Raw genomic sequence first — 12334 nt, 5'->3', positions numbered from 1 at the left:
GTGGAAACTCGCATCGGGGGTGCTGTGTGATAAGAAGGTGCCGCCCAAGCTTAAAGGCAAATTCTATAGGGTGGTAGTCCGTCCGGCCTTGCTGTATGGAGCGGAGTGTTGGCCAGTTAAGAACTCCCACATCCAAAGAATGAAGGTGGCAGAAATGCGGATGTTGCGCTGGATGTGTGGACTGACCCGAGGGGATAGAGTTCGGAATGAGACTATCCGGGAGAAGGTTGGTGTGACTTCAGTGGAGTGTAAGATGCGGGAAGCACGATTGAGATGGTTCGGACACGTGAAGAGGAGGGGCATGGATGCCCCGGTCCGTAGGTGTGAGAGACTAGCGTTGGATGGTTTTAGACGGGGTAGGGGTAGACCGAAGAAGTACTGGGGTGAGGTGATTAGGCGGGACATGGAACAGTTACAGCTCACCGAGGACATGACCCTAGATAGGAAGGTCTGGAAGATGCGAATTACAGCAGAGGATTAGGGCCAGTTCGGGTCGCTAGTGTAGGGAATTAATTGGTGGGGGTGTATTCCTGTTATGATTCCGTATTCAATGTCCGTGTCCCGTGTTCCATGTTTATTACGAATATGTGTGCTTTCCTCTGCTTTATATTCCTGCATTCCTGCTTTACTCTGTTTTATATTCCTTATGGGTGCCGTATCTATGTTACGTCATCTGCTTCTGTGCTGTACTATGTGTTTGTGTGATATCTCGTGACTTGAGCCGGGGGTCTTTCGGAAACAGCCTTTCTACTTCATCAGAGGTAGAGGTATGGACTGCGTACATCTTACCCCCCCCAGACCCCACTAAGTGGGAATACACTGGGTTTGTTGTTGTTGTTGTAAATAAAGCAATTAAGAGATTATATTACTAAACCATATAGTTATTCCATTTGAATGATCTGAATATATATCTATAATATATTCAAAGTGTGAGGCCCCTTAGAAAAATCATTTGAACTTTTTGACTCTCCTTTAGGCTAAACCGACTTTTCATTATTTTATTCAATTTATTATTTAATATTTTTTTAATACTAAACTCCTAAAAACTCCTTTAGACAAAACCTTCTATTCTTCTACGCTCGTCCTCCAGGTATTTTTTTAAAACTTAACTGCTTATTATTTTCTTCTTGTGTTCTTTCAACATGTCATTGACTGAATTCTTGATGCCTAAATATATTATGTTACGTATTTTACATTTCCCTTATTAAAAATTCTGGCTTCACCACTAGTTGTTCTATGCCCTGGTCAGCTTCTCTTTACCTTTCCCATGTGGTGACTGCACCAAATATTTGAATGTTGAGTGGTTAAATGCAAGAACTCCCACTGGATAACCAGCTAAGTTTGGTTTGTGTTTGGTTTGTTTTTGGTTCCTGGAAACATTTTGATTTGGTTTTGAGAACTAGTTTTATAAAATATATGTGTCACTGGTTATGGTTTTCTGTGATAAATAAATAAATAAGATTCTTGTATTTTTTTTTATTCAAAGCGACAGCTGATAGTGCCAAGAATCATAGAAGACATCATCTAGGATTCTGTAATTAATATGCACATTTCAAGTTGTTAATGGTAATGAATATCAAACAATCTTTTCTGGTTAGTTCATAACTTTAAACTAAAACAAATGAAGCAACAATTCTATAGTTCTACAGCAAGGACTCTTCTTGTTACTGACAAGTGACAATACAACCTCAAATATATTTTGCACTTCCCGTGGATTGCAGCTCTAACCGCCTCTTCTCTCTGACTGTTTTCAGTGTTGAGACAACTAGAAAAAAATGCACGTTTGTATCTACCGATTTCTTTGTAGTTTTCCAAAAAAAACTTAAAAGTCATGATACGGGCAGTCCTTCTGGGCAAAGTTGAAATCAGTCCTTTGTGTGACAGTACAAAATGATTTTGTCATGGATCATCATTTTCTACTCTTTGAATGTGTTTTTATATGCCAGTGACAACACAAAGAAAATCCTGCTTATAGTTAATAAAAAAATATTCCTAATTATTATAAATTTAAAATAATCAGGGGTATTTTAGTAAAATTACCCGTTACGATACAGTACCATACTGTCAAACCAAACAAAAAAACTATTATTAAACAGTAGTGAATGATACAGTCTATCCAAACATTGTATTATACTATACAGTACCGTACATTATGAAACCATCATCCAAACAGAGAGTAAGTCTACTGCCAGCCTATGATATAGACTTGACAAGCATGTTTCCTCAGTCTCTCGTATTAATCAAAATTAACTTCAAGATATTGTTTGATATGTGGATGGTAAGTTGGGCAAATTTTTAACAAAATTGTTGGTACTCTATTGCAGCACTTGTTGGAAGATGATACTCCATGTATAAAGGTAGATAATGGACTTGATATATATAGGCCCTTTTTGAGAGTTTGAGCAAGCATTAGCGTTTGCAAATTACTAACCAGTACATAAGTGGTCGAAGTGTGGACAAATTCTTATTCTGTAGCAGTCATGTTTTAAGCTTGCACTAGATTTGTTTGAAGGTGTAGATGGGATTCTGGGTATAGCCTGATTTATGTTTCATTATGCATTTTAACTTGGTGATTTCTCCTGAAAATTGTGATATATTCCTATTTGGTACGTGATGTATTTTCTGTTTGACACTGGAAGATTATGCTATTTATTGTATTGTCATAAGGGTCTGACAGGAATGATACTATGCATAATTAATGCGAAATAGAACTAGTTATGAATTTGAATCCAGGTAAGTTTTAAGTTTAAAGATCAGCAAAGTAATTTCGCAGTTTCTCCAGTTCATCTTTGTATGTTACTGCTATTTGCGAAGTTCTTTGTTTAAATGTCATAAACTCATCTGACGCACTGTAATTCGAGTTCCATTGCTCCCTGCTTTATATCCTTAGGGTAGGGGCTAGAATTTATTGATCCTCCATTCCAGAAGTTGGGATTTAGAAACTTCTATATGCTTCCTCTGTACCCTACCTCACAATATTTCTCTGTGAAGCTTCGTTGTTCATTTTCACATGAATTTGTTGGAATAATATTGTGTCCTTTGATTAAATGCATTCTTTATGCTTCCTTAGTCAGGTACTGCTTGAAGAGACAATCTTCGAAGTACTTGCCCATCAATTTCCTTTCCGTTACTAATGGAGTTGTTCCGCCACATTTGCACGTTAATTTTATGCTCTTATAAGCAATTGGAGAAGAAGTTTACTTGGACAAAGAATAGGTGTTTACAATGTGATTTATGTGTATCCTCTATGACTGCTACAGAAATATAGTGCCCTCATGACCTACCAAACAAAACCTGTAGCAGTTATAGAGGATACACATAAATAACACAATAAACACCTATTCTTTGACCAAGTAAACCTCTTCTCCAATTGCTTATAAGAGCATAAAATTAACGTGCAAATGTGGCAGAACAACTCCATTAGTAACGGAAAGGAAATTGATGGGCAAGTACTTCAAAGATTGTCTCTTCAAGCAGTACCTGACTAAGGAAGCATAAGGCATGCATTTAATAAAAGGACACTATTATTCCAACAAATTCATGTGAAAATGAACAACGAAGTTTCACAGAGAAATATTGTGAGGTAGGGTACAGAGGAAGCATATAGATGAAATAGAAGTTTCTAAATCCCAACTTCTGGAATACACTTCTCATGGAATGGAGGACCAATAAATTCTAGCCCCTACCCTAAGGATATAAAGCAGGGAGCAATGGAACTCGAATTACAGTGCTTGAGAACTGAAGTCAGATGAGTTTATATGACATTTAAACAAAGAACTTCGCAAATAGCAGAAACATACAAAGATGAACGGGAGAAACTACGAAATTACTCTGCTGATCTTTAAACTTACCTGGATTCATAACTGGTTCCATTTTGCATTAATTATGCATAGTATCATTCCTGTCAGACCCGAATGACAATACAGTAAACAGCAGAATCTTCCAGTGTCAAACAGAAAATACATCACGTACCAAATATGAATATATCACAATTTTCAGGAGAAATCACCAAGTTAAAATGCATAATGAAACATAAATCAGGCTATACCCAGAATCCCACCTACACCTTCAAACAAAATCTAGTGCAAGCTTAAAACATGGCCACTATCCAAATTACAAACTACAAAACAAGAATTTGTCCACACTTCGACCACTTATGAACTGGTTAGTAATTTGCAAATGCTAATGCTTGCTCAATCATCAAACTCTCAAAAAGGGCCTATATATATCAAGTCCATTATCTACCTTTATACATAGAGCCGGAGAAGCCAATCATGGAGTATCATCTTCCCTTCTTCCAACAAGTGCTGCAATTTCACTAAACAATAGAGTACCAACAATTTTGTTAAAATTTGCCTAACTTACCATCCACATTTTCCACATATCAAACAATATCTTGAAGCTAATTTTGATTAATATTAGAGACTGAGGAAACATGCTTGTCAAGTCTATATTCATCTGTTATAAGGGAACAATCCTTTATTGATTATCCTTTTAGTTACATGGGGGGGGATTGTATGATACTGATAAGGTTTGAGTCCTCCACCTCAACTGTGGAAAGGAGCTCACCAAGTTAGTTAGCCCTTAACCCTTTTATTGAGTATTCGAAGAGTGTACCCATAGCTCTATAATACTTAATGTTCATTATCGCTAAAATACTGTAATCCAATATTCTTGTTGATCTCCATACATAGAAACACTATAGATGCAGATAGTGGAAAAGGTATCTGACTTAAATTTACAAGTACTTTTTGCTTCCTTTTTAAAGAAAAAAAAAATCTTTAATTTGACATTAAAAAGGAGTACAGAACATTGGAGGTTTTAGAATGAAGATAGCTCAAGTTTGTTCTACATATTGGGAAGCACTACCGCTAAAACAAAAAATTTAATATTCTCAAAACAACACTATTAACCCATTCAATCATAATTCCAACAGAATTAATCAACTAATATAAATCATATGGCAACGACCAGTTACAAAAATGAACATTCAACTAAACAATTTGATGAACTTGTAGTGGCATAAACAAGGAAATATATAGATATACGGTAATCACCTAATGAAGGTCACCCACAAAAGACAAACCACTTAGTCTTTTAGCTGCTAAAAGGACAAGAAATCGCTGCAGTACACCACACCACACAGAAGCAGTAACGTTCCCTCTAAAATATTGAAAAGAAAATCAAGTTACAAAGCACACAAGCACGTTGCCACTTAAAATTCAGAATCATACAACACTTGAGTCATTTGATAAGGGAAGACCGTGTGAAAAAATAATTAGTGAAAACCAGTCATACCATCGAGTTCACTGCAGTCATTTGGAAACCAAAAGGATCTCCGGCTTTTTAGCTTTATTGGGCGTGGTAGCATTTGACCCAACAGTTGCTGCAGCAGCTACCTTAGCTGCCGCCTCACGACCTCTCTTATCAAGCTGAATCAAACTCCGAGTTGCCAAAATTGCCTGCGGATTCAACTCGTGTGAAGCCCTTGCGTACAGACATTTAACTGCCACTGAAGCAGCATCCTTTACATCCTCAGCATTCAAAGGACCCAACAAACAATGGCCCAAGATCCTTATCACAGGCTGCAAAAGCGCCCATGGGAGTGGAATTCTTGCACCTTTTGGCTTTAATTCATCATATCCATCTTCAATTCCCAAATTCTCTACAGCTTTAGAAACGCCCTCCAAATCCCCATTACTAATTTCAACAGAATTCTCTGAATTTCCATCAGTTTCATCAAACTCTGACACGCAAGAACAATATTGACCACCCCAATCAGCAGCAAATTTGCAAAAATCCAACTTAGACCAACTGGGCATATGGGAAATCTGTTTATAGTAACAATCCAGAGCTACCCCAACAATGCAAGCACGTTTAGTTGACTTCACAGCAATTTGGTACTCAAGAGGCGGCGATAAAACTCCCACCAAAGCACGGCGATTCTGGGCATTAGACGAACTGGAGTTTGATTTTGCCGGAGTGGGGTTTTTTGGACAATGATATAGTGAAGGCTGAGAGAGATCGGGAATAGAAATGAGTATCGGTTTTCCTCCACGGGATTTCGTTTCAGCGGCGTAAAGGGAAAGAAGAACAGCTTCAAAACCAGAAAGAGAAGTAGAAGTAGAAGTAGAAGAATGAATTCGCGAGAGATATATGGAGGATAAAAGGGGAATAAAGGAGAGTACCACAAGGCGGAGATCAGTATCGGAGGAAAGGAAAGTGTCATAAAGCCAGTGACAAAGAGGATCGTCGCCGGCGCCGGAGGAAGGGGAAGAGAGGGAGGATGAAATAGAAAAGTATGCCGCCGGAGAGAGGAGAAGGGACCGCGCAGGACGGTCTGAGTCGGCCAGGGCAGAGAGAGAAGCGTCACCGGCGGAGGAGGGGAGGAGGGAGGAGAGGAGGTGGATGCGAGAACGAGCTTTGGAGATGGATTCCCACCAAGAATGCATGGGGTCGCTGTTGTTGATCGGAGCGCCACCGTTTTGGTGGTGGTTGGAAGTGGAGGGTGTTTGGACGGTGGAGGATGCGGAGGAAGAAAGGGAGTCGCCGGAGATTTGGGAATTCAGTTGGAAATCCATTGGGATTGGAGAGTGGCAGATCGGAGTTCTGGCGAGCTCTCCGATGTCGACAAAGGTGGACTTTGTTTTCCTTTATTCTATACTTTAATTATTAGCCCAATTGAAAGTTTAAAAGATTTTACTGTTGAAATTTCACCAAACGTTTGACGTTGTTGTAGATAGAAATTACCGGACTTATATCAGTAACAAAAAAATGTCAAATTTAATTTGCTTAAACAAAGTTATCTTGGTCTCATATTAATCATCGTACTGGGGAGAGGTGATTAGGCGAGATATGGAGCAGTTACAGCTCATTAAGAACATGATTCTAGGAGGATCTGGAGGATACGAATTAGGGTAGAAGACTAGGGTCAGTTTGGGTCGCTAGTGTAGGGAATTATTTGGTAGGGTATTATTTTTGTTATGATACCTTATTTCATACTTTATTATGAATCTGTTTACTTTTCTCTATTTTCTATTACTTGTGGGTGTCGTATTTATGTTATGCCATCTTATTCCATACTTTACTATGTATTTGTGTAGTATTTCGTGTCTCGAGTCGGGGGTCTATCGGAAACAACATTTTTAGTTCTTTAGAGGTAGAGATATGAACTGCGTACATCTTATCCTTCCCAGACCCCCACTATGTGGGAATATACTGGGTTTGTTGTTGTTGTATATTAATCATCGTATCTTTTCTATTTCAAAACTAAATTTTGAAACTAAATTATGTTATAATAATTTAAAATTCTCTCTCTCTCTCTCTCTCTCTCTCTCTCTCTCTATATATATATATATATATATATATATTAGTTCAGGGGACCTCGCGTGTGTACCTCACTTTAATAAATTCAAACGTTAAACTAAATAAAAAAATTATTTAAACAATAAAAATGAATACAATAATTAAATTCAACATCTTTTGAATATGTAAATATGGAGAATTTATTTAACTAAATCTAACCTTTATCGAAAATAATTCTCAAAGCTAATAAACATTCATCTACCACCTGTAAATTGCAATAAAACAATACGATAATAGAGACATCAAATGATACAATTAAATCTAACTTTTACACTAAAATTTCCTCAAAGCGTCTGACACTCATCTACCACCTGTTAACTATAACAAAATAATACGATAATAGAGATATCAAAATAATATATCTATACCTAATCTTTACACAAAAAAAATTCTCAAGTCGGAGATATCAAAGCAATATAATTAAATTTAACCCTTACCTAAAAAAAATCTTCAAAGTCGAACGACATTTATCTACCACTTGCAAACTACAACAAAACAATATGATAAAAAAGATATCAAAATAATCTAATTAAATTTAAACTTTACACATAAAAATTCCTCAAACCTGATCAATATTCGTCCACAATCTGTAAAATACCACAAAATAATAAACTAATAGAGATATTAAGACAATATAATTATTATACAAACTAATAATAAAAACATTTATTGAATTTATTATACAAAGCCTGATGGCTTGTATATATTTATCCATACATTGATCGAAAAAAATGAGAAGGTAATACTTTACAAAATAAAAAAATCAACTACCTAAAATCTAAGGAATACAAGTGAATCAATAGCTAAGGAAGAACAAGAAGAGAGAATAAAACATAGTCAAAGAAAAACGTAAAAAAAAAGTACGCATGTATGTTATTGAAAGACCTAAGCACATTGTGTGCAGAAATTAGTATAAATAATTATTCTCTAGATCTCAATATTTATAGAAGTATTTTCTTAATAGAGTTCTATTTTAGGAGCATTTTTCTAGTTGACCAGTACAAAGAAAAATATTAATTGATTCTCCTTCCATATATTTTCGAGTCTCATATATTTTAGGAGTTTAGTATTAAATATTAAATAATAAATTGAATAAAATAATAAAAAGACGGTTTTGTCTAAAAGAGAGTATTTTAATGAAGGACAAAAAGTTCAAATAACTTTTCTGAGCGGCTCACACTTTTAATATATTATAGATATATATTCAGATCATTCAAATGGAATAACTATATGGTTTAGTAATATAATCTCCTAACTGCTTTATTTAATTTAAGTTTTAATTAATTACAATTCATAAATTCTTTTGACAATTAAATACAACTAGTTTAACCGCACGTGTAACATTTGCTTATTTAAAGTTAAATTATTTTTATCTATTACGGAGATTTTAATAAAATATAAAAAGTTCAAATGACTTTTCAAAAATCCTTCATACTTTAATATTTAATATAATAATGTAAACCTATATATATATATATATATATATATATATATATATATATATATATATATATATATACACACACACACACACCAACCTAAAGTTCCAACTGATTGATGAATCATTATTTTTGCGCTTGTCTTGTAGTACCTCTTTCCCTTGCTGTCAGAAGTTAAGATAACTGCATCAATTTGAATCATATATGTGCTATGATTATTTTCTTCTTCTTTTTTCTATATTTAAAATCATTCCTTGTTTTTAAAGTCAAATCTTTATAAAACGTTGATTACATTCTTATTATGTATTTAAAACTTTTAAAAATTTGATACTTCTTTAATTTTTCTTATTCTAATGTTTTTATATTTATTTTTAAATTTTTCAAATCTTCTTAAAAGCAAATTTAGTTGATTTAGAATTCTTAAATTAATGAAAAAGGTATTAGTTTTCATATGACTTTTAATAAGGAAAGATTTTATATTTAATTAATTTTCAACTCTTAACTATTAAAAAAAATAGTTTAAAGACGATTTTGTCTAAATCAAAGACTTTTAATGAAGCGCAAAAAGTTAAAATAACTAAGGTCCTCCACACTTTTGATATAATATAAATATACATATAGATTCATGGGGGTTTGAGTTAAACGTGACAAAAGAATTTGAAAATAAAGTGTAGGTGACTCAAGTTTTAATAATTGAGTGAAAAATGACAATTATTTGATTATGGACTAAGAAAGTTGAGAATGATCCTCATGTGATCACTAGTGAAGGGGTATCAACTGATCTGGCTAAGATTCAAGCCATGGTTAACTGGCCCACTCCTAAATCAATCAAGGCTCTTTGGGGGTTTCTTGGATTAACTGGTTATTATAGAAAATATGTGGCCGGATATGGAGCTATTTGTAGACCCTTGACAGACTTTCTTAAGAAGGATTCTTTCAAATGGAATAAAGAAGCCGATTTAGCTTTTTCAACTCTTAAGTCTGCTATGTCTTATACGCCAGTGCTAGTGTTGCCTGATTTTACCAAAGAATTTATTGTAGAGACTGATGCTAGTCACAGTGGCATTGGTGTAGTACTCATGCAAGAGGGTAAGCCCATAGCCTATTTTAGTAAAGTACTAACACCCAAGCACCGGGGCAAATCTATCTATGAGAAAAAGTATATGGCTTTGTTGAATGTAGTGGATAAATGGAGGCATTATCTCTAGTTCAATCATTTTGTGGTCAGGACTGATCACCACAACCTAAAGTATTTGATAGAACAAAAAGTGACTTCAACAATTCAGCAAAAAAGTCTCACTAAATTACTAAGCCTGGACTATGAGATTCAATATAAAAAGGGTACGGAGAACATGGTGGCAGATGCCTCTATTCCGTTATGGATGCAAGAGGTGACTTACAGTTATGAAGGAGATACACAGGTGCAAGAGTTGATTGTTCAGGTCACAATAACTCTGTAGGGCCCTAGTATTTGGCATTATTCTTCTGGAATTCTTAGAAATAAAGAAAAGGTTTACATTGGAGTTGTTGGAGAACTTCGAAACCAGTTAATGTCTACATCCCATGATTCACCTATTGGTGGTCACTCCGATCAATTGGGTACACTTAAAAGACTGTTACAAGTATTTTATTGGCCTAATATGAAGCAAATGGTAATTGACTATGTAGAAAGCTGTGATGTTTGCCATAGGAGCAAAGATGATAATGTTGCCTATCCTGATCTATTGCAACCATTGCCCATACCTAACCAAGCTTGGAGTCACATAAGCATGGATTTCATTGAGGGCTTCCAAAATCTAAGGGTAAAGAAGTGATCCTTGTGGTAGTTGATAAGATGGCCAAGTATGCACATTTCATTGCTCTTGCCCACCCTTACACTGCTGTGACAGTTACTGAAATTTTCTGGAATAGGATTCATTGCGTACATGGTACTCCAGATTCTATTGTTACTGACAGAGATAAGGTCTTTCTAAGCAACTTTTGGCAAGCATTGTTCAAGTTGTTGGGCACTCAACTACACTATAGCATTGTCTATCATCCTCAGAGTGATGGTCAAACTGAGAGAATGAACAGGTGCTTAGAGAATTATCTTAGATGTATGGTGTCTTGCAGACCTAACCAGTAGGAGCAATGGCTTACTATTGCTGAGTGGTGGTATAATACCACTTTTCACCCTAGTTTACAGTGTACTCCTTTTAAAGCTTTATATGGATACTCTCCTCCTCATTTGACACTTGGACCATTGTTGGAGACAAATGTACCAGCTGCTGAAGATGCTATCATGACGAGACAACAACTGCACCAGACTTTGAAGGATAACCTAAGAAAAGCTCAACAGAGGATGGAGTTCTATGCTGATAAAAGAAGGTTTGACAGGGAATTTCAAGTGGATGACATGGTCTATCTTAAACTACAACCTTACAGGCAAACTTCTATTGCATTGAGGAAGAATTTAAAGCTCTCATCAAAGTACTATGGTCCATACAAAATTCTTGCTAGAGTTGGTCCAGTAGCTTATCGACTGGCACTTTCTCCTGATTCCAAGGTATATCCAATGTTTCATGTTTCACTACTCAAAAAGAAGATAGGTAATCGTGTGGTAGTTCAATCTGCTCTGCCCTGTACTGGTGATGATGGTCAATTCTTGGTCCGACCAATAGCTATCTTACAAAGACAGTTGGTTAAGAAGGACAAAATAGCCGGAGTTAAAGTGTTGGTACAGTGGTCCAATCTACCACCAGAGGATGCGACTTGGGAAGACTATGCATTCCTCCAAGCTAAGTTCCCTAGGTTTGATTCTCATCCTTGAGGTCAAGGATGTTGTGATGGAGGGGGATACGTTATGACCTGATTAGTGTAGACTAATAGTAGAATAAATCAAATAAAGAATGTGGGAACTGAGGTTCGAAGCCACGACGTGGATAAAGTGAATAACCAAAATTTGGAATCAACGACTGAAATGGAATGTTAATGAATGAAGCTCCAAGGCTGTGATCATGACACGTCAGTAGCAGGTTGTTAAAAGCCATTGAGGAGAGAGAAATCAGCTAACGAAAAATCTAGTATTCTTCACTCCTTTCTCATTTCTCTTCTTCTCTTCTCATTCTCTAGTCCTTCTCCTTCTTTCTGTAGATTTCTCAGCTACCATGGAAGTCCATATCAACTAGGTAACTTAGTTTAATTCAGCATTTCTTATCTTGTAATTGACGTTCGTTTTCTTCCGTTTTAGTAAAAACCAGAAAATCGTCCCAAAAACACTTGCAATTTCAATTTTTGTTTATTAATTCTGTCATATCTTAATCGAGATCATGACAGTATGATGATATATTTTCAATCACATACCAAGCCAGAAAGCGTTGATTTTTGTTTTCGATTTGACTAGATTTTTTCTATTTTTCGTGGCCGCCCCAACTTGGAACCACTTATTTTACATTCTTATGATTAGATGCCTTCGACTGCGAGTCATGTGATGTGTGTGTATGTATATGGAGTAAGTGCACTTTTAGGAGTAGAAGCTGCAAAAAAAAAAA

The 12334-nt window shown here is 35.7% G+C and overlaps 1 protein-coding gene across 2 annotated transcripts; it reads right to left on the bottom strand.

Annotated features, from left to right (window-relative positions):
- Positions 1-1530: 1530 nt before the first annotated feature.
- Positions 1531-6732, bottom strand: LOC107862338. Of its 2 annotated transcripts, none has more exons than XM_016707883.2 (2): positions 5299-6725; positions 1531-1965 (listed from the first exon to the last, which is right to left on the bottom strand). In XM_016707883.2, the coding sequence occupies exon 1, from the start codon at positions 6579-6581 to the stop codon at positions 5316-5318; it is 1266 nt and encodes a 421-aa protein (XP_016563369.1). In that variant the 5' UTR covers positions 6582-6725; the 3' UTR covers positions 1531-1965; positions 5299-5315. The 2 variants fall into 2 exon arrangements, with proteins under 2 accessions (XP_016563369.1, XP_016563368.1); XM_016707882.2 differs by lacking the exon at positions 1531-1965 and adding an exon at positions 5019-5163 and having other exon boundaries at positions 5299-6732.
- Positions 6733-12334: the final 5602 nt, after the last annotated feature.

This window comes from Capsicum annuum, chromosome 3 (genome assembly GCF_002878395.1).
Source record: "Capsicum annuum cultivar UCD-10X-F1 chromosome 3, UCD10Xv1.1, whole genome shotgun sequence".
NCBI lineage: Eukaryota > Viridiplantae > Streptophyta > Magnoliopsida > Solanales > Solanaceae > Capsicum > Capsicum annuum.
Note: the sequence above shows the minus strand (reverse complement) of the source record. Positions and strands in the feature narration are given on the sequence as shown.

Coding starts and splice junctions, on each gene's coding strand:
- LOC107862338 (XM_016707882.2), bottom strand. CDS start 6,581: ATGGATTTCCAACTGAATTCCCAAATCTCCGGCGACTCCCTTTCTTCC.